The following is a 27573-nucleotide window of genomic DNA, read 5'->3' as shown; positions in this document are numbered from 1 at the left end:
CCCCTGTGAGCCCTGCCCCACATGCAAGTGCACATGACCCCTCGTGTGACCCCTGCCCCATGCATGTGCATGGAACGCCCCCATCCTCCCCCACATGTGCATGTGACTCCCCCACGCACTATTTGGGGCCTAGTAGGCCTCCTGGAAGCACAAATGGGCCATGGGGGGGTCGCACCTCACTCCATTTTGGGCTAGTAGGCCTCCTGGGAGTAGAAATGGACTGCGGGGGGCTGTGCCACGCCCCTGTGCATGTGCACTCACCATGCATGCGCATACATGTCCTGTATGCGTTCCGCACAAGTGCAACAGACCTGAAAACCATCTGGCTGGTGGAAAGTGCGCATGTATGCGCGGTGAATTTGAGCTGGGGCGACAGCTCGTGTCCATAGGTTCACCATCATGGCTCTAAGATATATGTATATATTTTTATTTTGTTTTTCTAATATCTATTTAAAATGAACATTTTTTTTCAGTTATAGATAATTGGCTACCAGACTGGAACAATATCAGATAGTATACAAAAAAGGTGAAAATAAAAGAAAAAACAAATTCCTGGGCTGCTGATATTGCTGCTTCTGGCACATTTTCAGAAATTAAATTTGACTGATTTTATTAACAATTCTTTCTTCAGAATGTATGAATGTCTGAGTATAGCTTTTTTTTAAAAAAAATACCCAAAATGTTTACTCAAGCATTGAAATATGTGATATTTTTGTTAGACTTATCTATATGCAGCAATAAAAAATGAGTCTAGAAGTAAGCTAAATCTAGATTACATTATTGTTCCTTACCTTCAACTTTTATCCAAGAAAAGCAATTACATTGTAATCATTAAAACGAAGTTATTTGTTTAAAGCAATTAACACACCTTTTAATAACTGAAATTCAACTTTGGTTTTTGTTTTTGGCATGTACAATAAGCAGTTTACTTTTTATTTTATTAGCAAATTTGCATCATCAACAGTATAACTTTTGATCGGGGTTCCAGGAATTTTTTTTAACAAGTTCCGTGGCTTGGAAATATGTGAAAACTCCTGATGTAGATAATCTAGTTCAACTCTGTATTCTCAACCCCACCCCCACCCCAGCAATAAAGTCATTTCTCCCCCCCCCCCTTGAGACTTTGCTACAGAAACTGTTCCGCCCTTGTTTCACTTTCCACGGATACATTTCTCAATTGAGGAAAGTCCATTTTTCTTACTTCCTCTTTCCTGTAAAGGAAGAGTTTTCTTTTGGTATGTGGGCTGAGAGATCCTTTTCCCCCTGAAGCAACTCATTTCAACTCTCTGTGAATCAGGACCTGGAAACAGGTAAGTCCCAGTGATTGATACTGAATTATCCATAAAGAAAGAAATCTGTAGCTCAGGGTTGAAAGAAGAGATCCTAGGTGCTCTCAGAGCTTGCTTGTTTTCTTGCAGATGTTTCTGATGATGTTACCTAGTTTGGGTAATGAAATGTCTGCAACGAAACTCAACTATATTTGAGAATGAATTTGACATTATTTAATATACGATGTCAAAGAATACAGTGACCATATAAAACAGAAATATGCATTCCTATTTCCTCCTATCTTTTTTCTCTGTGTTCCATTCCGTGTCAGTTTAGTGTTTTTTTTTTTAAAGGAAGCAGTTGCTGCTATTTGGTTCAATTGCAATGTCACACATCTGTCCCAGCCCGTTGTTTGCCCTCATTAAGTTTCAACTTTAATTGAGCTCGTGTACAGTGGGTGTCAGGCATGCCTCATTCAGTAGCCAAGAAAGAAAGCCCCCAACTCCATTTGAGTAGAGATAAAGGTACTTTTACTGGACATGAAATGAAAACAGCTAAAGTGAAGCAAGAGCTGAAGCAAAAAAGTGAAATAATAATAATAATAATAATAATAATAATAATAATAATAATAATAATAATAATAATAATAATAATAATAATAATAATAATAATAATAATTTATTTGTTAGCCGCACCCTCTCCCGAAGGACTCGGGGCGGCGGTGTACATATCAAATGTTTGTCCAAGACCCTCCCCCCAGTTACCCCAACCCAATGTCCCAACTCCCAAAGGTGTCATGTGGGGTGCATCTTCAAGTGGCCTCATTCATCTTGTATGCAGAGACGGTTGACCTTGACCAAGCCCAAACACGAGCCATCAGCATGCGCATAAGATGGTAATAATAAAACTCCCTACATGATAACTCCTCCAGTACCTAGTAATTTCCCCCAAATACCACGAGCCCCCACCCTCCCCATTACTATGGCAGCTGATAGCAAGCAAGCAAAGTGGAGGCTGACAGTGGGTTTTTACAAGACTATGAAGTTCAAACTCAAAGACAAAGACAGGCGATGTTAATTTGAAGTGTTTCCTGTAGGTATTGAGAAATAGTGAATAGTGCATTGTTGAGAATAAAGATTTCTTTTAATGCCAGAATCGTTACTTTATTAGTATCACAGCAAGGAGCCCAAAGATTGTTGTGATTTCTGATTTGGATTTGGGCTCTCTTCATTTCTAAGCCATTCACACAAATTTGAACTGCAAGTGGCATTTCATCTTCACGCATAAGAAAATGTCCTGGAAATTAGTTTTTGCATTGAACAAGTAACAAGAAAAAATGGTGAGGGAACAAGCATACATACCATGTGCACAAAATCTACCTCTATATCAATGAACCGTAAGTTCTTTTTAAAAGAAATTTCATTGAAGTTTCTTCTATTAGGGTTGTTTAAATTTTTCCCCGCTATATCTACATTGCTGGGACATACTAGACCACAGAGGTGTCAAACTCGATTTCATTGAGGGCTGCATCAGGGTTGTATTTGACCTCAGAAGGACAGAGTAAGCCTGGCCAGCATGACATCACTTGTGTTGGCTGCCTGTGGCGGCCCGAGTGCTCTGCCAGAGAAAATCGGCTCCTAAGCTCCATTTTCGGCTTCCATGGCCTCCTGCAACCTTCTGCCAGTGAAAACAGGGTTGCAGGAGGCCGTGGAAGCTGAAAACGGAGCTCAGGAGCCCATTTTTGCTGGCAGAAGCACTGCGGGCTGATCCTTCGCTGTTTCCAGGGCGGCCCTGTGGGCCAGATCTAAGTACCCCAGATCTTGAGTTTGTCACCTCTGTACTAGACTCATACTACAAAAAGGAGGCACAGGAGTTTTCATATGGGTTTCTGTAATCGCTCGAAAAGTGCCAGGAAAGGAAGAGGAGGAAGTAACCTGTAAATCCCTTTTAGCAGAAACTGACTTCAGATTACCATAATAATTGACATCCTGCCTATGATTTTGTTTCTACGGCCTGGCGGAGGAACTCGAAGGCCATCTTCCACCAAGTGAATGTTCATAATACGCCAGGATAAGCAAAATCTTGAGCAATTTTGTGGTTTTGGATGAGTTTATAAAGTCTGTGAATGAATCCTGTCCTTTTCCTCCTAGACTGATAGACTCAGGGACTGAGGATGGATACAAGCTGGAGGGTAGATGCTCTCCTGATATTCCTTGGAAACCCTCCTTCATGCCTGTAATCCATCCTCCAGGATAATCCTGAACACAGTTCTAGTGTGCTTTTCAAAAATTGCTAAATTGTGTTTCCAAAAATGACCCAGCTGTCATGTTGCAACAGTAAAGGATGAACATTATGAAACAGAAAGCAAGCTCATTGGAAAGACAATTTGTCGCATATTCAGAAATAGTCTCGCTCACAAACTGGAGGCAGGAAGCACTTCTGATCCTGCAGCCTGCTAGATACGCAACTTGATAATTGGCTAAACCCAACATTCATTCTCTTGTCAACCTAGCAGTTCAAAAACATGCAGATGCAAGTTGATAAATAGGTACCACTTTGGTGGGAAGGTCACATTATTTCATGTACCTCAGGGTACAGTCCAGAGTGGGTTACTCCCGGCTTGGCCCGGATCGGGCGAACCGGTTGTAGGGGCAACAGGAGCATGGCCAAACCGGTAGAAAAATAAATTGGCAACCCACCACTTGTACAGTCATGCTGGCCATATGACCACAGAATTGTCTTCAGACAACACTGGCTCCCTCGGCTAAGAAACAGACATAAGCACTAGCCCCCTAGAGTTGGAGTTGACTAGATGGGAAATCTGTATCCTTACCTTCATTCACCTAGACACTCTTTAGCAGATATTATGGGTAGAGATGAGTAGTAGTTTTTTCATCTAGCAGTTGAAGCTCAGTCGGAGGGGAAGGAAACCAGCCAGTTGTCTTCCGTAACTTCTCCTGAATTAAAACTATAAGACAGCACCCATTACCATCCTGGAAATAGGACTTAGCTGTTAGAGCAGCAAATTTTAGACCAGTCAGATGTATGCCACCTCAAGGACTGTTGAATTACACTATACTTTAACCTTGTTCTCTGGCTATCTCATTTAGAGTGGCAATGAGTGTATCATTGGAAGACTTGAAAGAAAAGGTTAAGGTTAGACCATCATGGAGAAAATCAATCTCTCCGGTTGCTAGCAGTAAAAAATGTCTTGATTAATCAATTTGGCTGGGCACTAAAAATGTAATAAGTAATGCTCTAAAAAAATTAGCAAAATGTACTCCTTGGGATAGCACTACTTTCTATTGACTCCTTGGAAAAAAGCAAACACCGTAATTATTATTACCGGTACTCTGTGCAATGAAGAATGTAATTTCAGAGCCCAGATCATTTATGATGTATTGACTTACAATTTTGTTTTGTTTTTAATACTGTAGAATGGCTGACCAAGAGACTTCTGCAGATATCAATGACATTACAGAGCTGGATTCTACTTATATTGAGAGTTTTTACCCTCAGGCAAATTTTAATTTTAGCAAAATGATGGAAGAAATGGAGCAAGAATACCGGCAAATTCGCAAGCAACTGCAAAGAGGGTTTAATCCTACAATGAGAAGTGAAGCCAAAAGGTTAAAAACTTTCCTCCCCCTGCCTAATGGTTGTAAATCAGCCTGGGCGCCCTCAGAAATGGCTGCAGCTGGCTTCCATTGCACCGGTGTTAAGACTGCAATACAGTGTTTTTGCTGTGGATTAGTTTTGCTTGCACGAAGTCTTGAAAGGACTCCTTTTGAGGAACATCAAAAGCGATGGTCCAGCTGCGAATTTATTTTAGGCAAAGAGGTTGGTAACATCTCTAAATATGACACTCGAGTACAGAATCCAGAGAATGCTTCCCCAGAAGTAAAAGATAAGCACAAAGACATGGAGTCAAGACTTGAATCCTTCACCAACTGGCCATTTTATTGCAAAGAGATACAGCCTGCTTTACTGGCTAATGCTGGATTTTTCTTTACAGGTAATCCCAAAGCATATTTATTTTCTAATTTCTAAAATCTCCACGCTGCAAAGAGAACATAAAACGTTACAGGTTTTTGGTTGAGATGCAAAATTTGGCTAATGGGCTGCTAAACAATACTGCCACAATTTGCTGTCCTATAATTGTACCACATTTTCAACACTCTTTGCTGTTGAGAAATATTACCATTTTTATGTTGATCAGTGGCACTATTCCAGTGGTAGGATTCAATTATTTTTACTACTGGTTCGGTGGGTGTGGTGTGGGCGTGGGGTGGCTTTGTGGGCATGGCTTTGTGGGTGTGGCAGGGGAAGGATACTGCAAAATCCCCATTCCCTCTCCATCCAACTAACCTACTTTCCAGCTCCGTTCTCCTGTTCAGGGCAACAAAAGAAGATCGGCGGGGAGGCAGCAGGGGCGGGGCCAGCCTATTTGCCGGTTCTCCGAACTACTCAAAATTTCTGCTACCGGTTCTCCAGAACCAGTCAGAACTGGCTGAATACTACCTCTGCACTATTCCTACTGTACACCAAACCACAAACCCAAATAAGCCGTTTTACTGGTGTTTCTGGCAGCTCATTCATATTAATTGGGCTTTTTGGCAATGCAGGATTCTTATTCATTTTCTCCAGGAGGTGCCTGGACCGTAAGCCCATGGATCAAAAGAATTGCCTGGGACACCAGGAAAGTTGTTGTTGTTGTTTTAAATGGTTGTATTTTTTATGATTTTGACTGCTGCTTGTAAGTCACCCAGTGTTGTTCTATGTAAGATAGGCAGCAATGCAAGTCCAATAAACAAGCAGTCCTGGTATTTGAGCCCTGGTGGAGCAGAATGCAGAATTGCAGGCTAACTCTGCCCACAGCCTGGAGTTCAATCCTCAAGGTTGATTCAGCCTTCCATCCTTCTGAGGTCAATAAAATGAGGACCCAGATTGTTGAGGGCAATATACTGACATTATAAACTGTCCAGAAAGTGCTGTAAAGCACTATGGGGCAGTATGTAAGTCTAAGTAGTATTACTATTGCTATTTTTCCTTGGCCAGCCAAGTAGAGGCTTACATGTTTTGCTCTATAGGCATCCAGTAGAAGCTACAATTAAGTCTATAAATTCAATATAGCATTTTGTATATCTACTATCGATATGCATATAGGATGAATCTATTGAGTTTTATAAACAAGGATGATTAATATAACTTTCCCTATTAATACAGTCCTCTGCTTGTTTGACATTCTTATTGTACTGGTTTGTCTTCCAGAAGCATAGCTTCAAAGTACCCAGAGTCAGATGAGTAGCTGACCTCTGTGTAATTGTCTTTCATGCAGGCATAAAAGATACAGTTCAGTGTTTTGCCTGCTCTGGGTGTTTGGGAAATTGGGAAGAAGGTGATGATCCATGGAAAGAACATGCAAAATGGTTTCCTGAGTGAGTAATACACGAGACAATTTCACAATCTCTTTATATTCCTGGTTCTAATATTGAAGATAGCAGTACTGTAGTTATATTCCCAGCAGCTGAGATTCCACTACCAGATCCCTTGAAGCAAATCCAAGATAGCCAAATGTACAGAAGAGCCTTCTTTGATCTGCGACCACCAACCACAAGCTTCTTTGCTGACCATGTCTCCAGATTATCCTTGAAGAAAAGGACCAATCATTGTAGGGTGATAGTAATATAGCCTCATAACAACATAATTCAATATTCATACACCACAGGGCCATTGCAGTATTCTTTTTTGGTTACTTGTATAGAAATGCCTTCCATATGCATTCTCAGTTGTAAAAGTGTTGTTAGAATGTCTTTGTTGCTCTGTGTCTGTGAAACACTCTCCTTTTGGAAATGAAATTGAATTTTATCCACCCTGCATCCTGGAAGAATGTCTTTTAAATGTACATTTCAAACAATTTTAATAGTTTTTAAAATATTTACTTACATAGGTTTATGTTAATATAAACTGCCATCATTTTTTATTTGAACAATGCTATGTATTGCTTTAGAAATATTCATAATAAGTTGTGTGTATAAACTAAATCCCCATCATGGTTGGATTTATAAACCCTGATCCAACCCTATATCTTAAATATCAGTAACAAACAACGATGACATTTATGCCATTACATAAACATATTACCGTAGAAGTAAACACAAAGGAATTCTGAATGAGAAAACATACTATAGGTAGACTGAAGGGGTGCTTGGAAGCCTTAGGCTATCCTGACCTATTCCTGCCCTTCCAGGGTGCTGATTGGCACCTTATTCCATACAACAAATGACTCTCTCTGGATTGCTTGGGATGAACAGGTAGAAGAAACAACTCTTTTCACCATCAACAGCCCCAACCTATCACTGTTCCATCTTCCAACACCACCATTCTGAAAATTGGAATGGTAGTCAGATTTCAATATAGTAGTTTTGTTATTAGAAATACAATGCAAATATTATGAATAGATACATTTATGCATTAATTTCTAGTGGGTAAAATTCCAACCTGATATCCTCAAGATATCTTGGATTGTAATAATCATTGCCAGCTAGCATTACAAATAACCTACTACAGCAGATAGTGGAATTTATAATCCAACATTTTTGGCAGGCACCAGCTAGAAGAACCTTGCTCTTGGATATTTGTATGCTAGTTCTAAAGCAAATAAGTGTAAGAATCCTGACAATAAAAACTAGAACAACACATCCTTCTTATTTCATAATATGAAACTCAATTTGCTCATTGTAGAAAATCTCCACAATACATCATACCCATTACTACATATTTACATTTGTGCTTCAAGCTTTTGGTCAAATGCCAGGACAGACTGAAATTTTATTAATTGTTTATATCTGTTGTGATAACCAAAAATATATAAATGACCATTATATTATTTTATAGGTGTGAATTTCTTCAAATGAAGAAGTCTAGAAATGAAATTAAACAGTATATTGAAAGTTATTGTGGATTTTTTGGCACTACGGTATTGTTTTTTCATTTTTATTTTATTGAAACATTAGCCTATGTTTGTTTAAGGAGATACTCTTAATGAGATAATCCTCAAAATCTTAATTTTTGTGTTGCAAAATCTAACTAAACCTCCTGCAAAGTATTTCTCTAGTTTCTCTTTCTTCACAAAATTAAAAGTTAGAATGTTTGAATATTGTGGGAAATTTAAACAGTGGTTACCTAATGCTGAGATGGGCAGGGGGGGGGGGGAGAGAAAGAGTCCAGAACAATCCTAATTGGAGGACTACAAAGGGGGGGGGAGAACTGCACCTGTTCAAGACATAGTTATTTGTCAAAGTTTAAACTCATGGCACATCAAAGAAAGATTACTTGAACAAAACTGTTCAATGGAGTCTTTATAGCAATTTATGTGCAGTATTTATAAACTGAATTCAAAGCATCAGTAGAACTTATTATCAAAATAATGGAAGAAATAGAAGCATGGATAAAACTAATTCTAACGTTGTGTTTTGTTTAGGGGAAGCATTTTGCAGCATCTGCCAGGAAATGTTTACCTTCTGACCCAGGTACAGTAATGGAAATAGAATTCTAGGCCTGTGATTTAAATCACAAGGAAGCAGCATAGATATTTTGGATGTTCAAGCTTGACCATTGGTCTCATTGCCTGGCTCTTATGGATCTTGTTATCAAAAACATCTGAAGAATGTGAGATTGCAAGACTATGCTAATGGTCATGAGGTCCAGAATGTCATATGATCTGCATTATGAGTTCCCTTTTCCTATTGTAGCCTGCTAAAACTAATTTTTAGTGTTCATAGACCAGTGATGGAAAACCTTTTCAGCAATACATATATATATCAGTTCAGTGCAGGCAGGGCAAAAATTGATTGCAACAGATAAGATTATCCAGTTAATTGTTTTGTCAAAGCTTTGAAACATTTCAAAAGCTGCTGAGTTTTATTTATTTACTTAGCCCTGTGTTTATTTTAAACACTTTTCATTAAGAACTCACGATGGAGTACAATTTAACTCAGAATCATTTTCTTCTCTAATCCCATCCTGTGCATAAATAGTGAAAGCCGTATAAATGTTTCTGTACACATGAAAAAAAAGACATCCAGTGAAATGATGATTTACAGTTGACAGACATAAATCATGAAAATATGTCTCATTGACAATATCTCAGGTATTTGTTCCTAAACTTTATGATATTTTTGGTTGCAAAAGAGGACCTAGAACCCTTTTTGAACATCTATAAGGACGAAGAGATTCGCCTGGAATCCTTCAAAACGTGGCCACAAGATGCACATGCTGACCCAGCAATTCTGGCTAAAGTTGGTTTCTTCTATACAGGTAAGTCCTTTTTTGCTCCCCCCTCCCAATAATCTTACCCTTATTTACCAATGTTTGCAAAGTGTTATTGGAGTTTGATTAAAATTTTCTTATTTGCATTCAGTTCTAATTAATAATCACCTTTTCTTTCTAATTGCATATCTTTGTATTCGTTTGCTGTTTTAAATAATGTTTTGAAAACATTTGTACATTATTTTAAGTCAAATCAAAAGGCAGGTTTTGGCAGTGGTGGGATTCAAACATTTTTATTACCGGTTCTGGTGTGGCTTGGTGGGCGTGGCAGGGGAAGGATACTGCAAAATCCCCATTCCCTCCCGATCAGCTAGGGAGGCGGAGAATTGATGGGGGTGGGGCCAGTCAGAGTGGTATTTACCGGTTCTCCGAACTAATCAAAATTTTTGCTACCAGTTCTCCAGAACTGATCAGAACCTGCTGAATAACACCTCTGGGTTTTTGAAATGATGTCTATATTAAAGTAATTTTAATTCCGTCACCTAGGAAACTTGTTTTTAATTTTTTTTAAATTCCTTGTATATAAAGCAGTGTTTCTCAAGTTTGGTGGCTTTAAGATGTGTACTCTTCAATGCCCAGGGTTCCTGGAATTCTGAAAGTTTAAGTTCACATATCTTAAAATTGCTAAGATTGAGAAACACTGATGGAGAATTAAACATTAACCACATTACTCTAAATACTTAATCTTACTACTGTTTGATGAAAACAGTAATGGAAAATAACTCGGAGGAGAATAACTTCAGCTTTGAATAGGTGTGAACACAGTAGTTTTGTGGTACTCATTAAAGCAGCTCAAGTTTTTTCAATTTTTATGAAAGCCTCAACAAAGGAGCAGTTACTTTAAGAGACACTTTGTTAGATCGGGTAATGGAAAAGCACACTCAGGCTTAGGCAACAACAGCTCTTTATTGTAACATAACAAGTATGTACAATCCAGCGAAGGTTGAATCTGACAGCAGCCCTTTTATAGGGAGCTGTCAGACCCTTCGACCAATGAGATTAAACTTCTGTTCCCGCCAGAACAGAGGACCTTGGTGAAAATCACTATAGCTGAAGCTAGTATCTAACACACTTCAACTTTAAATAATGTATTTCTTAAAGTGTCAGCATGTTTTTTCAGGCTTTTGTAGGCTGTTCATTAAAATCAAGAAATTATACTTGGTTGAGGGCTTAGCTCTATGTATGTTGTATTTAAGTGTTTAAGGAAGCATGTACAAAGGTATCAAAAAAAGGAGATGGGAATTTAACATAAATGATACATCTTGATATATATACATTTCCTTGAATTGGTATTTGGCCTAATGAAGACCTAGCTCTTCACCCACTCACTGGAGTAAAGTGATAGGAGCCTTGGAATGTTGTCAAGGCATTCTACGATGACTAAGGAATCTAGTTTTTAGCTTTTAGCATTGTATTTTTCATGGTTTTATGTTTTTATAATTTTATTGTTGTGAGCTGTTCAGAGGCTCTTGTGTGTTTAATCACACTTGGCTTCTATTCCATTCTATTTTATTCTATTCTATTGCATTCCATTCCATTCCATTATTGGAATCCACGTAGCCTCATAGCTGCGCACCTATCTTTCTCAGTCCTTTACTGCATAAGATTGATGAAAGAACATTGGGAAGATGTTAATTGTTAATGGTGTGGTTTTTAATGATTATTATTTTTTCTACATTATAAGTCAACATTGGTGTCCCAAGTCTCTGTGGCCTTAATATATTCATTCTGTTCTGTAAAATTACCCCATAAAGTCTTCCTAGACACACTTCTTATAGCTCTCAGTCCCAAAATCATAAAGGGTATCCCAGGACCAAAAACTGTTGGCTCCTTGTATTAGGTCCTCAAGTCATTTAATTTATTTTCAAGAAAAGCTACACGTTTAAAATTGAGAAGAGGATCTTCCATTTAAGTATGCCAAAGTCAATCAGGACAAAACTTGCACTGATCCTACCTGATATATGGGCCAAACAATGGCATTCCAATCCCCATTTCCTGGCAAACTAGGTGTCATCATCTGTTCATATTGTCTGACAAGTTAGTCCTTCCAGGTAGCAGCCAAGTTCTCATAATCACTCTCATGTATCACCCTCCCTTACACTATCAATAATTCTCCTCATCTTACCCCAAAAGGACCAATTCTATGCGTTCTAATAGATGTTCCCTTCCTTCTACCTATAAGTAACAGAGCGCAGACCAGTGACGTGCGGTGAGGTTTATGGCTGGTGAGGCTGGTGATGTCATCAGGAAGGAGGGGAATGAGACCATGTGTGCAGGAGGCTGAGGCAGCCTCAGCCTCCTGGACACGTGGTCCCATTCCCCACCTTCCTGAGTCAACATGAAGGGGTCCATGAAGCGCGAACTGGTGGAACGCGCTCTGCGGTCCCCTTCATGTTGACTCAGGAAGACAGGGAATCGGACCACGTGTGCCTTTTCCTTTTCCCCCTTTTTTTTCTTTTCATGATGAGAGTGGTGAGGCTCTGCCTCCCCTGATCGCATGTCCCTGGTGCAGACTTTGGTTTTCTGATTTTCATTTAATATTATATTTAATGATCTTGATGTAGTGTTAACAAGTCAACTGAAACAAAAGGGAGTATTACAGATTTCTGATAAAAATTAAAGAAAAAGATTGATCAAACATTGATGACAGCATTCTTCTCTCTATATCTCTCTGTCTCTGTCTCTGTCTCTCTCTGTCTCTGTGTGTGTGTGTGTCTGTGTGTGTTTGTTTGTTTGTGTATATACCATGTGTATACACCTGCCCCACAATGTTGAACTGCTATTGCCTTTTTTGTAGGGAAAAATGATACTGTACAGTGTTTTTGCTGTAATGGGTGTTTGAATAACTGGGAAGAAACTGATGATCCTTGGCAAGAACATGTGAAATTTTTCCCCCAGTAAGTGAAGATTGTACTGAACTATCTGATTACAATGTAATTTATAAAAATGGTATAACTTTGTTTATAAGTTACAAATACTTGCCACTCTTGTAGAAATGAATAAAATAATAATAAAAAATAGATATTTTGATAAATACGTATGTTTTACCATAGTTGGTTGATTTAATTACTCTCTAAATTGTACTGAGTGGGGCCTCCTAGGGAGTTTGTTCCAACCCCAGTAAAACATTTTCCACACTGTGGGTCCATCATGATAAAAAAATGAATTCAATATAGAAGTCAAACAAAACATGGCAAGATAAGCAGGATGTCTTCCAATCTTCCACTGAGAAAAGTTAGAAGGACTGTACATGAATAAGTTGTCCTATGGATAGCTTTAAGCACCATTGTGAGTTCCTTAACTTCAATGCTAAGAACTGGCAACCAGTAATAATGTATAATAATGTAGGACTTCACAGATTCAAACTCTCCAGAATATGGCAATATGATGGTGAGAAGCACCACTCACCACTCACCCATATTGCCACTTTTGGGCTAACTTTAATTTTCTAATTATATTAAAGAATTGCTTCATGACCAGATTGTAACAATCCTGTCTTAAAGTTTTGGTGCACCAATCACTCTTCCCTCCAAATAGTATAGAAGTCTCTTTTTTTTATCAAACAGACAGCTATTAAATGTGGATATCTGGTTGGATTCAGCAGGACTCTTAAGCTATAAATGCAACTATAAAGAAGAATGCCCTCCCCCAGAGCAGATGTATTTTCTTAATCTTGAATTAGCAACAGCGCTATTTAATTTGCATTCAACTTCAATTTATTTTCTCCTACACCTAGTCCCTAATGTCTGGAGATATACAGAAGCCTTGTAAACTTCCAAATTGGAGTTTGCAGAAAAGAAGTGTAGGTGCTTGTCACATGTATCAGATTATTATTATGAGCCGTGGTGGCACAGTGCTTAGAGTACTGCAGGCTACTTCTGCTGACTCGTGATTGCCAGCAGTTCAGCAGTTCAAATCTCACTGGCTCAAGGTTGACTCAGCCTTCCATCCTTCTTATATTAAAATGAGGATCCAGCTTGTTGGGGGCAATATGCTGACTCTGCAAACCACTTAGGGCTGTAAAGCACTATGAAGTAGTATATGTCTAAGTGCTAGTCCTATTATTTCTATCATCTTAATTAGCAAAACATGCAGATAGCTAGGATTGGTGACGATTATAGTTCAGCCATCACAAGTGGTTCTAGATTGGAGTAGACCACATAGTCTATTGATGGATCCTAGGCTGTGGTATAGGTATAGAGGTATAGTTTTATCTGTTTGAAAAAAGAAAGCAACTTAAGGCAAACAGACTGGTTGGTGCCAGCTAGAACATACAAATAAAATAGCAAGATTCAATTATTCAATGGTGCACTCTCTAAGTGCGCTAACAAATACTAGTGGTATCTCATACGGTTCATTTTGTTGATCTCGGTTAACACAGCTATTCTTTAAAAATGCATTCCAGTTGTAAGCGATCAAATCCAGAAAGAGGGATATCATCGGAAAATAGCAAAATGCAACCAGAGGCCAAGTCACAGCATGAAAAGGTAAAACAGAGGGTAGGATTTGATAGATTAACTTTTTCATAATAGAACTTAATTTCCATTTGTACAGGTGGAAGGGTCAGAGGAAAAAAAACAAGAATTGTTACTGCTTTTGTGTAACATTCTAAGAAATTGTCCCTGGTATGCACATATTTTAGATTTTGGTCAGAAATTCAGGGTGCCACTATAGACCCACACAAGAATGAGCTTCACTGAATAGGAGGTGATTGCTTTTAAAAACGATAATAGAATCTCAGAAAATAAAAGGATACTACATTTCTTATCTAGCTGGTATAATTAGCTTACATCTTATATAGTACAATACCTCCTTTACATATTACGCAACATCTATTGGTTGTGCTGGATCTTTATATAATTTTTAGTACCATTAATTATAAATGGGTGAAATAGAAGAAGGTTCGGTACCATAATGGCCATGTTACTTCTTAGAGGTTGATGGTGAGGTAGTGGGGGTAGTTCAGTGGTGGGTTTCAAAGTTTTTTAGAACCTCTTCTGTAGGTGTGGCCTGCTTTGTGGGAGTGGCTTGCTGGCCATGTGACCGGGTGGGAATAGTTTGCCAGCCATGTGACTGAGTGGGAGTGGCTTGGCAGTCATGTGACTGGGTGAGCGTGGCCAACTTGTAAAATGTGGTGAAACTCACTTAACAACGTCATGCTTAGCAACCCAAATGTTGGCTCAGAAACTCTGGCATTTGAAGCACGCAAGTCTTAAAGCTGTCAAGTTACAAGACCCTTGCACCCCTAACCCTTTAGAAAAAAACCCCCAGGGGTGTTCAAACTTGAGAGTTTTAAGACTTTAAGGTTTAGATAGGACTCTTCGAGGCGGGTGGGGCGATTGGTGAGCCAGCCAATCAGTGAGCGGCGGGTGGGGCAAGCGTGGTGCGGATGGGCAGGGGGAGGGAGCTGAAACCGGTTCTAAACGGCATGGTAGATTTGTGGAAGCTCTTCTATAGAAGAGGTTAGAACTGGCAGGAACCCACCCCTGGGGTAGTTCTAGATTTGTTGTCAGCAACTGTGCCCCAAGTGAATCATGTTATCAATGTGTGCAATACCTATAGTAGCAACTTAATCTGCAAATATGGAAGAGCAATGCCAGTAGAGTAAATATTTTCATATTACAATGTTCCATAAGATTCTGTCTTGTCATCCAAAATGAAATAATGGTCTACATGAAATTAATGGGATAGATTGTAGTTGGTGCCACCAACTATTCTGAAGGCCAAGTGTGTCTTCAAAATCTACTCTAATAGACTAAATAGAACGAACAGAAATTTAATAAAGTAAAATAAAGTGTCCTTCTCAGTGCTATATAGGACAGAACCTTAATATGCTTCTTTTTTTGTTTAGCAAACATATTACAATGAGAATTCAAATGAAATAGAAGCTGTCAGCTCAGCCATGACCAGTAAGTATTTTACCACATGCAATGAGATGGATCACTGAGATTTTGCCTTAAATTTTAAGATAAGAATGTGAAGTGTTCAGTTTATTCAGGGTCTAATAACCTTGCACTAAAACACCTGTATAGCATTTGTATGCAGTTCACTGAGTCAACAGGTTTTTTAAAGGATTTCATTTGTATTAGCATACCTAAGCTTTCAGGCCAAATGAGGGGCAGACAGTCAACTGCATTGAACCACTGGAAATCAAGAGAGATGCCTTATGTAGATGTTAAATTATAGTATACTGTAAACCAGGGGTGTCCAAACTTGAGAACTTTAAGACTTGTGGACTTCAACTCCTAAAATTCTGGAAGTTGAAATCCACAAGTCTTAAAGTTCCCAAGTTTGGACACCCCTGCTGTAAACCAAACCTGATAAGTGTAAAGTCACTGGTCTAAAATAAAATATTAAACAACAACAACAACAACAACAACAACAACAACAACAACAACAACAACAATAATAATAATAATAATAATAATAATAATAATAATAATAATACACACGTATATTACAAAAATACGTTACGATGTCCTAGGCTCCTGGGTTGGGCCCGACTAGTAATCAATGCCAAATCCGGTGAAACAACTGACCGCTGTGATACAATTGTATAATAATAATAATGATAATGATAATGATAATGATAATGATAATGATAATGATAATGATGATGATGATAATAATAATAATAATAATAATAATAATAATAATAATAATAATAATATAATGGGCTGCCTTTGAGCCAATTTTGACTCATGATGAATGCTTAGATAAGACCCTGCAGTTTTCTTGGCAAAGTTTTTCTTTTGGGAATTGGCTTGCCCTTCCCTCTTTCCTAGGGATGAGAGACTTATAGTCTCCTGATTTCTAGCCTGGTGCTTAATCACTATCTTTTTCTCTCTCTCACTCTCATACACACTCACATGAATTTACATACATAGGAGTTATCATAATTATCTTTATTAAACATTTTAAGTTTACAGAATTATTTTATTTATTTACCATATTTTTTGGACTATACTAAGGCGTCCCAGAGTATAAGACGCACCATGATTTTGAAGAGGTAAATAAATAAATAAAAGTTTTTGCACTCTCCAGGCCTCCCAAACCCTCTGCACAGCTCCTTTTTTTGGGGGAAAAAAGGGCATGCAGAGCTTTGGGAGGCTTGTAGAATGCTCCTGGGGGCTGGGGGGAGGAGTCCAAAAATGAGCAAAAAACGGTCAGCTTTTCACACAAAAAAGGGCATGCAGAGCTTTGGGAGGCTTGTAGAATGCTCCTGGGGGCTGGGGAGACTAAAAATGAGCCAAAAAGGCCCATTTTTCACTGATTTTTGCAGGCCTCCCAAACCCTCTGCACGACCATTTTTGCAAAGGGGGTGGAGTTTCGTAGGCCAAAAATGCCGCATTCAGTGTATAAGACACACCCAACGGTGCGTGTCCAACAGGAGAACAGTCAAATAAATGGAAATGAACAATTACAAATAACAGTTACAGTTAAAATATGTCAAATCAACTTCATGAAGGCAAATATCTCATTTCTGCTTTTACAGACATTGCTCTGGATGAATACGAATGGCTGCAAAGAAAGCTCTCAGAGGCTTATAATGATCTCAGTTTCAGGAAAACGTTTTCTTTTGGGGATCACACTCATTTTGCCATTGACTTGAAATTGCTTTACGGGGATGTGGCCATTGTCTCCAAGGACATCAGTAACCAACCACAGCAGCAGCTGACATTGCCGGATGTCCTGGAGAGCTTGTATTCCATTACAGTAATAGAAGGAGAGGCAGGTAGTGGAAAGACTGCTTTGCTTCGGAAAATAGCAATTCTTTGGGCCTCTGGATGTTGTCCCATGCTCAGCAGATTCAAGTTAGTTTTTTATTTGTCCCTGAATTCTGGGGAACGTGACCAAAGTCTGGCCAACCTTATCTGCAGTCAGGTAATAGGGCTTAAAGGGACCTTGACTGAAGATTCTCTGAAGAACATATGTCAAAGTTTAACTAGTGAGGCCCTGTTCCTTTTGGATGAGTTTGACAAGACGAATGGGCTTCCCTGTGCAATTGAAGATTTGATTCAAAAGAACTATTTGAACAAACACTGCTTGGCCATTGCAGTTCGTCCTCACCAAGTTAGAGGAATTCGTCAACATGCAAACACCCTTCTCAGTATTTTGGAATTTCCATTATGTAGCACCCTCTATCTGTTAAGAAAACTATTTTCGTACAACGTTCGGCTTTTGGGAGACTTTTTTATTCAATTGTCCTACGAAGAGACTATGCGTTCCATGCTGAAGACTCCTCTTTTTGTTGCAGCCCTTGCCTCATACTGGGCTCAGAATCCCAGTGGCGATATATTCACTGGTACGGTCATTTTAAAAGCCTACAAGCTGTACAGCTTGTTGAAATATCCTCAAGAAGTCGATCGCATGACAGCCGTGATGTCTGCTTGTGGTGAATTAGCTTTACAAGGTCTCTTCAAATCCCTTTTTAACTTCAGTGAAAAAGACCTGTCTGAAGTTGGAGTTAACGGGGAGGACGCGCTCTACTTTGGATTGCTGAGCAAGTTTACTGCCCAAAGGCTCCAGCCACTCTATAAGTTCTTCCACCTTTCCTTCCAAGAATTTCTTGCAGGGCAAAAAATGAGTGAGCTCCTGGCTTCAGATGTGCAGGCAGATATAAATAAAGGCCTGGAATACTTGCAGCAAATCGACACATTTGTGAAAATTAATGGGCGCTACCAATATATTTTGAGATATGCTTGCAGTGAACCATCCAAAGCAGTACCCATAATAATATCCCACCTACTGAACTTACTCAGTTGCAAGAAGCCACCTGAAAGCCATTCAGATAATACTATTTATTTGCAGCAAACTCCAGACCTTAATTTAATGAAATATCAGCTTATCAGCGCCGCTTCTAATTTGATTCCAGAATATCATCACTCACAATTCACTGAAACTGTATTGGCATTTGCTATTGAGTTAGCCTATCAAAGCAATATGGTTTCCGGTTGTGCACCCTTGATTTTAGAGTTTCTGACTGGAAAAGAGCTTCCGTTATATTTGTTGAAAAGTGGATCCATCCGTAAATTATGTCTGGATTATCCAGAAAGTTTGTTCTTACCAAGTAGATTTGTGCAAATGCTTGCAGGCAGAGAGGAATCGATAGATATGGCTGCAGCAGAAAGTGCTTTTTTCAACTTGAAGGCCCCATCGGTTGAACCAATATACACTCAAGCTTTTCAACTCTTCAGTAATGTTACTCAGCAACTAAAAGAAAACTTAGATAATATTAATAATTTTAAGACCTATACATGCAGAGAGATTCCGGATTCCATAATAACTCCATTTCTCTGTGGGAAAAGCCATGAGAAGATTCCATATCTGACATTTGTTGTCAGACATATGACTTCCCTTAAAGCCCCTGATGTTGCAAATTTAAAATTGCTCTTCTCATTTTTTGATAATATTGAACTGAAGTTGCAAAATTGCAAAGGCCTCCTTGAGAATATCAAGACGGCTATTGAAGAGAACTTGAAGTCTTTTAAAATCTGCAGCTTAGATAATACTGAACTGAATGAGCTGGAAGAAAACCTACTTCTTTCAATGTCTTCACTTGAATCCCTTGACATTAAGTGGAGCGCTTCAGCACCAGGTACTTCTACCTATTTTGCTTTTAAATTATAATGCAATATTCAATATTGCTGGATCTTCCAAGATTCCTGGTGGAAATATTACAAAAAGATTTTTAATAAATAAATCAGGAAATACTGGAGGATTAGGAGTAACGTAAATGGTTACCAAGAACCATGGGAGAAAACTGTTTGATTTTGCTTGATTTATTTGAGCATTTCCTTAATAATAAGTATCATTAAGTCTGACAAGCATGTCAAACCAATTTGCCATAAAACACACTAAATACTGTGTTCTCAGTAAGCATGCACAGGATATCATGATGAACCCGAGTAATGCAATTTACATATTAATAAATAAATGTATTGATTATCTATTTGCCTTATAAGTTTCAGAAACACTCTTTGCCAATTTGGACAAATACACGTTTTTAAAGGAACTCTCGTTGAATCTATCTGGCTGCCAGAATATGTCTGGTACCATCCCAGAGGGCTTCAAAAATCTTCACAACATTGAGAAATTGATTCTCTGCAATGTTCAGTTCAAAGAAAGTTCTGCCTGGCTTGGTAAGTGCTATGTGTATAAAATTCAAGAGTACTTTCAATTGACAACTGGTTGCATATGGATGAAAAACTAAGAGGTTTAATGCTTTTATCCTTTCCCCCTAAGATAACACCCATTCTTTAAAAATGTGTTTCTTTTAAGTAATATTAGAACTGAGAATTCTTGTCCTGTTTCTGAATGTAGTAAGTCCAGATCAGAGGACTCTTAAATGGAACAGATCAGGGGTGGGTTTTTGACGGCGTTACTGCCGGTTTGGTGCATATGCATATGTGTAGTTGCTTGTAAATAGGTCTGCACATGCGCAGAATATTAAAAATGTCAAAAAAAAAACATGTCACAGTGACCAGGGAACTGGTACGGGGTTTGTGGTGAGCTTGCTGTCCCTACCAGTTCGGCGACCCACTCGCAACTTCTACTACTGGTTGACCTGAACTGGTGCGAACTGGTAGCAACCCACCTCTGGAACAGATAGTCTTTTCGTGAAGAAGGATTCACTGGGGCTTTAGGTAGTCACAACCACGTGATAGTAATCTCAGTGTGTAACTAAGAGCAGTGACATCAAGTTGTGTATTGCATTGTTCCAAACTGTTTAATATTGTACATCACCCAGAGCTGTGATGCTGTTAGGCAGTCTACGCATTTAATAAATAAACAAATAGACCCACCAACCAATCTAGGCAAAATGCTGACTGCAGCATTGGGATGCAACCCCAATCACTTTTGTGCATGCATTGGTGGGGCATGGACATACAAATGGCTGGGGACTCAAGCGAAATGTTGCAATTGTCTTTTGTGTCTATTTTGACCCCCCTCTAATGGGAAGCACTAATTGGGTTAAATGCTTCAAAACAAAGTGAGGATTTTAATAAAGTCACTGTGTTTCATTCTTAAATTTTATTTTTAAATGCCATACTCATACCGTTAATTGTATAATCATTAAGATTATATCAGTATTGCCACAAAATTCTGGGGCACTAAATAAGAAAAAAATATATATACAAAAAGTACATATGCTACAATGCACATAAAATGTTTGTGCATAGCTTTCCTTCATATCCACATCATAGATTGATGTGGAAATCCGACTGGAAGAAACTTGCAATTCATATCATGAGGAACTAGCAGAAAATGAAACTGGCAGGTTTGTTCATGCCTAGGGTAAAAAGGAATAGAAGTGAAATATACGCTTATGTAGAATAGATTCTTAACTAACATGCAGTAAATCTACTGTACGTCTGACACTACTAAAGTCAATAGTAGCTGAAAAACCTTCACATTACATTATGTTTTTTCTTTTTCTCTTACAGTTGAACTCATACGGAACTTTCCAAATCTCTCTCTCTTCCATTTGCAAAACTCAACTTTCTTTGGTATGGGAGCTCTTATGAATGCAATGTCTTCCTGCAAGAAGCTCACTGAAATTCTACTCCATGACTTGAATGTTGGAGATGACGATCTGTATGCCCTTGGTAAGAAAAATTTAATGGACAACTTTTGCAGTATTAATACCAAATTACACTTTTGCTTAATAACAAACAAGTGACAATTCAAAGGCCATGAAGTTCTTAATTTAAAATATATCGCAGAGATTAGAGCCTTCTGTGCTGACCTGAACATATTTGGGAAATGATGTATCTGGTTTGTTTTTCCCCTCTGTTCTTATACACATGTTGCTATGAAATAAGAGTGCTGGATATGCAGGGGTGGGCTGCTGGGGGTTCACATGGGTTTGGGTGATCCTCTAGCTAGAATTCTGCCCAGTTCAGCGAACCCCAATGCCAACCCTGGCTGGCCATCGGGTGGGTTCCTGCAAGTTCTAACCTCTTCTATAGAAGAGGTTCCACAAATCTACAGTGCTGTTTAGAACCAGTTCCAGCTCCCTCCCCCCCACCCGTCCGCACATCATTAAGATGAAGAGCGAGAAGAGGAATTCTGGGAGTTGAAGTCCACAGGTCTCAAAGCTGTCAAGTTTGAACTTTCCTGTTTTTTTCCCCTAAAGGGTTAGGGGTGCAAGGGTCTTGTAACTTGACAGCTTTAAGAGTTGCATGCTTCAAATGCCAAAGTTTCTGAGCCAACATTTTGGTTGCTAAGCAAGAGCGTTGTTAAGTGAGTTTCACCACATTTTACAAGTTGGTCACGCCCACCCAATCATATGTCTGGCAAGCCATTCCCACCTAGTCACATGGCGGGCAAGCCACTCCCACAAAGCAGGCCACACCTACAGAAGAGATTCTAAAAAAATTTGAAACCCACCACTGCTGGCCATGTCCACCTCACCCCTCCCACCCTCTCCTCCCCAGAGTTTCCATGCGGCCTGTTCATCATGCCAGGTAAGTGCAGGGACCGCGTGGAGGCTCATGGAGGGTGAAAAACGAGCCTACTGGAAGTTCCAGAAGTCTAGAAACAGGCCTGTTTCTGGCCTCTGGAGGGCCTCCGGAGCCCAGAAGCAGCTGTTTTTGCCTTCCCGGAGGCTCAAACGAAACCTCCAGAACCTGGGGAGGGGGAAAATCCCCCCTGCTGTGGTGCAGGAGGTCAACTAGGCTACACCCACCATGGCCACACCCAACCAGCAACAGGGCAGCGAACCCGTTGCTGCAATTTTTGAAGCTCACCCCTGTGGATATGCTGTTATATTTGTAATCAGAAAAACAATAAAAGGTTGCCTGCAGTGGACAGGATGAATGACCCTGAGGAAAAGGAGGAAGAACTAGGGAGAACGAGGCAGACAGGGACTGAGGCAAGGCAGGTTGAAGCTAACACAACCTTTATTTAAACAGTGACAACAGCTCAGAAGTACGGCAAATCTCAGATAGGCAAACAGCAAGCAATTGACAGCTGACAGCTCTTTTATAGTCGAGCTGTCAGGCGATAGACCAATCAGGTGGCTGGATTCCCCCCCCGCCAGCTGGCTGGTGCGTCTTGGCCAATCAGTAGCGACCAATGTAAGTCTATGGCAGGAGAGCTTAATTCACAACAGAACTGATAACCAAGACAACGTTTGAATAAAAGAAACTTGAGTCAAGGCAGTACTGTAACCTGAGAAAACAAGAGATATTTCTTTTGTCTGTTTTGGCAATGGCTTTTCCTTCTGCTACTCAAGGTCATTCCTTCTTCTAACTTCATTCCCACAAACAATCCAATTTCCTTTTCATGTAGCAAGAGGTCCTATGAACTGGAAGATTCAGAAGTGTCTATGTCAAAATCTGCAAGATGGTGACTGTGGTATTATGATCAAAGCCAACTCTTTTATACATAGGTTGATACTACATTCATATACAAAAGAGTAGAGTGTCAGGCCTGTAGTTATGTTCCTTTTAGGATCTTTGGCCTGCCACACTTTCTATTATTTCACTATGTTGTTTCATTAGTATAGTAATTGGGAGCGGGGAATAGAAAGGAGTAGAGTTGTGGAATGTGTTGTTGTCATTCCTTTATAGAAGCCAAGGTCATCTTTTGTCTCCACACCTCTGCACCTGACCGGAACCAGCTGGGTGGAGATGCCAGCGTGGCCGAGGAAGATTGGACCATGTGAAGGATTTATGGATGTGGGGAAAAGATCATGAACTTTCAACTGAGTGGAATCCCAGGAAGTTTTCAGATTTGGGATTCCACAGATGTGCCAACATGTCTGTCTTATTAAATTGGAACTTTAAGGATAGCTCTGCCTTGGACTCTGATTCAATTCTGCATGATATTTATAATGCTGACATAGAGCTTACCATAGATTGCGGTGACACACCCATCATCTTGCAGATTTTGGCCATAAAAACCTCAGATAAATGGATTACAAAAAGATTAAAGAGTGATGAAAAGCATTTTATTATTGTAAAAGTATTGGTGAAACTTTAATCATATCATCTGTTGATTTGAATTGCAGGCAGTTATTTGTAGTTGTTCATTTATGCTGATATTTATTTTTATATGTTGCAGCTGCTGTTTTGCCAAATTTTACAGCATTAAAGATACTGAATCTCTCAAGATTGCATTTGGAAAACAAGGAAGCATGCAGAGCGCTGGGTATGGTTTAACTTTTCATTCTTTATGAATATGTTCTGAGCTATGGTATAGTGCTGGTCTAGAAAATTCAGCATTTATGATGTTGCATTTTCTTGAATAGGTTATATAGTCTATCTGGACAATACAGTTTCTTGGGAGACACCCAATTACTACATGTTTTTTTTTTACTTTGCAGCATTAGCTTTACGTTCTCTTCTGAATTTGGAAGAACTTGTTCTACCGAATGGAGAAGGAATAAGGCATGCAGCTAAATTGATTATTCAACAATGTTTCCATTTTCCAAATCTTCGTAAGTTGGAGTTTACTTTGTATTTAAGTGCTGAAGGCCTGTTGGAAATAGGTAAGTTTTTAAAACAGATAATTTCTATACAATTTTTCAGCATAGGCCCATACTCTGTTCATCATCCAGTTGATAGATTTGGCCTGGCCTATCTTATCCCTCATATGAGCATGGAGCTGACAAACACATTTTAAAACCTCTTAGAGCAACTTTTGACACATAAAACCCTGTCAGGTTAACTGACATAAATAATGTAATGTTCATGTTGGCATGCAGATATTGCAAATGATATAATTTGTTTGAACTACATGATGTGACTAAGTACATAATTTCCTTCAACTGAAAGATAAGGTAATGCAAATGATATCTCTTGCAAATGATATCTCTTGCTATGGATACTCATGAAATAAAGTGTGCGGTAAAAGCCACAGTGATATCCCATGCATTATTGTGCAAACGATGAACATTTTGTAATTCTTTAATGTATGAAGTAATTACTAATTCTTGCAACTGATGTTAATACCATAAATTACATTCTTTTTACAATGACAATCTGATGCATGTAACCCATTTCTCTTCTTGCAAATGCCCTTGAAGACAATGGTTTGTGTGATGGCTTCTGTGATGGTTTCATTTAAATTTGGTCATTGCCTAAATGGCCCATCCAACTTTGTCAGACATTAGGGAAACCAGAGGTGGTATTCAGCCAGTTCTAACAGGTTCTGGAGAACCGGTAGCGGAAAAATTTGAATTCGGAGAACCAGCATATAGGCTGGCCCTGCCTGCACTGCCTCCCAGCTGATCTTTGTTGCCCTGAACAGGAGAATGGAGCTGGAAAGCAGGGGTGGGAAGGGAATGGGGATTATATAGGAACTTTCCCCCAGGAGTGGGGAGGGAATGGGGATTTTGAAGTATCCTTCCCTGCCACGCCCACAAAGTCACACCCACAGAACCTGTAGCAAAAAAAATTGAATCCCACCACTGAATGAAACCTCTTTTTGTCAAGTGTTTGCTACCATGGAATAACATTATGCCATGTTGAGGAAAGAACTAATGCTTTAAAATATTACAAGTCAATATTTTATGTTCAAATGAATCCTAAGTTTCATTCCTTTTTTATTATAAAGAGGAAGCTCCTTTTTATGCTAATTTACTATTTCTCAACTTTAGCAACTTTAAGATGTGTGGCTTTTAATTCCCCAAATTTCCTAGCCATCATGCTACCTGCACTGATTCTTTGCTGATTGTATTCATGACTTGAATTTATTTCAAAATAATTTTATTTCTTTATTCATTGTTTTTGTTTCAGCAAAAGTAGCTGCTGATGGAGGTTTTCAAAAACTTGCATTTCTATGCCTCTCAGTCAACCATAAAATTACTGAAGAGACTTGGAGGAATTTCTTTCAAACGCTGTCCAACATGCCAGACTTACAAAGTATGGATTTCAGTCGCCTTGTTACACATCAAATCAAATGCCAAGCAGCAACCGTGAAGTCTTTTGTCCAATGTGTTTCTCGACTGCCCAGCCTCAAGACAATCAACATGATTGGCTGGTTGTTCGATGAGAAGGATCTCAACATGTTTGAGATTATGAAAGAACAACATCCCCAGTCAAAAGACTTAAGCTTAACTTGGAAATTTATATTGCCATTTGCACCTATTATTAATGAATAAAGAAGTGGAATGTACCGTATTTTTCGGAGTATAAGATGTTCCGAAGATGCACCTAGATTTTGGGGAGGAAAACAAGGGAAAAATATCTGCCTGTGCCTCCCAGAAATTTGCCTCCTTGCAACAAACAGTACAGACAATATAGTTTATAATGTTATATTTCAGACTATACTTGTACAGATGCTGTTAAAATTGATGTGCTTTCTGGAAGTGTAGTTATTCTCTGCTATTTAAAAGAATAGCACTTTTTAAAACAATAGCACTTGGCCTCTTCAGATCAAGGATTTATTTTTAAAAGCTTCATTTATTAAATTGTCTAGAATAATAAAACAGTCTTTAAAAAATAAGTCTAATAATTTGAACATTCTATAGGCATTTATAGTTGTTGACTTACCTCTTTGCAGCAGCCAGCCTGATTAGCACAAGAAAAAAAAATCTGCCTCCCAGCAATTTGCTACATGGAGCAAACAGCAAGTTTCACTTTCAATTTCTCCCGATCATCAGCTGTTACAGGCTGTAGGGATTGCTATAGCTTACTGAAGCCTCCACAAGCCTCTTGCTGCAAAGTGGTAAATTGCTGGGAGGCTGACGCCAAGGGATTGGGACTGGTGGATGGGGCTACATTCAGTGTATAAGACACACCCAAATTTTCACCCTCTTTTGGGGGGGGGGGGGAGGTGCGTCTTATACTCCAAAAATGGTAGTTCACTGAACCGTATTAACCTTAGTACGCCTTATACATATTCTCATCATTTATTGACTTATTTTAAAATTTATTCCAGTGTCATCCTATAATTTTCTTTTTTCCACAACCAGATTCCCATTTTTCTGAAAGCTCTTCCCCATCAGTATTGGTACCAGTTCCTGATTGGTGCCACACCCCTCTGATTCCATGGCAGAGTTAGCATGGGCAGCTGAGATAATTTACTTAAAAGTTCAACTGTAGCTGAACACCACTTGCAATTCTGTATATTGCTGAAACTTTTGGTTTTAGGCCAGTTTTCCCATTGATGGGAAAGCTGTAGTAGTCCAAATTCGGACACAATTATAAATGGATGGAATAGTAACCGGCATGTAATTGGAGACACCATCCTAAGCCTATCTGGGAAGAATTACTACTATTTTAATCTTTTTTCTCACATCTATCAGCATTTCCCCCCATGTTACAGCATTTTTTTTTCCTGATTGAGATATATCTACTTTCATTCCATGTAGTATTTAGCCTACTTGCATAATTATTTTTTCTTTCTCCTTTGCTCCACTCAACTGGTAGATCATTTATGCTGATGTGTTAAGATGTCTATTCTTGTACGGTAATAATTTTACAATTGTTATTTTATCTTTTTATGTGTTTTTCTGCTGTTTTTTCAAAATATAATAAGCTTACAGGATAAGGCCATGATGTTGTTCAAGATATCTAAATCTCAGTTCACAACTTGGGCATGCTTTACCTCCTTTAGGCTTGTGTTCCTGATCAAAAGTTATCCCAATGCATGTTAGAAAACCCTGTTGAATTTCTGTGTCTGATTATCTATTAAGCAAGGAAACCGAAGTATAACCTTAATAAATGTAATGTAATATATATTATGCATGTTATTAGGTATGCTGCTAGCCAATAAACATACATCAAATTAGTAAAAAAGATTCATATGGTTCATATGTAGTCCTGTAACTGCTAATGTGTGTTCAAAATACAATTAATTATCATGCAAACAATAAAAGGAGACATGGTATGAGATGAAAAATAGGCTCTTCTGCTATTCTGCATTTTCCGTGTTTTGTTGGGAGGATATATAACCATCTGCGTATAATCCACAGAAGACTCCACAAAAGGAAACATGACCATGGTGTTAAAAATGCTTTAT

The 27573-nt window shown here is 38.9% G+C and overlaps 1 protein-coding gene across 2 annotated transcripts; it reads left to right on the top strand.

Annotated features, from left to right (window-relative positions):
* The first annotated feature begins 1217 nt into the window (after positions 1–1217).
* On the top strand, positions 1218–27453 carry NAIP (NLR family apoptosis inhibitory protein). Of its 2 annotated transcripts, none has more exons than XM_081944681.1 (15): positions 1218–1310; positions 4707–5284; positions 6608–6707; positions 8167–8248; positions 8753–8801; positions 9463–9588; positions 12398–12497; positions 14006–14087; positions 15452–15509; positions 17096–19198; positions 19566–19742; positions 21048–21209; positions 23671–23757; positions 23933–24097; positions 25347–27453. In XM_081944681.1, exons 2-15 carry the CDS (start codon positions 4708–4710, stop codon positions 25709–25711), a joined length of 4233 nt encoding a protein of 1410 aa, XP_081800807.1. In that variant the 5' UTR covers positions 1218–1310; position 4707; the 3' UTR covers positions 25712–27453. The 2 variants fall into 2 exon arrangements, with proteins under 2 accessions (XP_081800807.1, XP_081800808.1); XM_081944682.1 differs by lacking the exon at positions 1218–1310 and adding an exon at positions 2538–2665.
* Positions 27454–27573: the final 120 nt, after the last annotated feature.

This window comes from Natrix helvetica (genome assembly GCF_964273705.1).
Source record: "Natrix helvetica genome assembly, chromosome: 2".
Lineage (NCBI taxonomy): Eukaryota > Metazoa > Chordata > Lepidosauria > Squamata > Natricidae > Natrix > Natrix helvetica.
The sequence above is the reverse complement of the archived record's forward strand: the minus strand, read 5'-3'. Positions and strand labels throughout refer to the sequence as shown.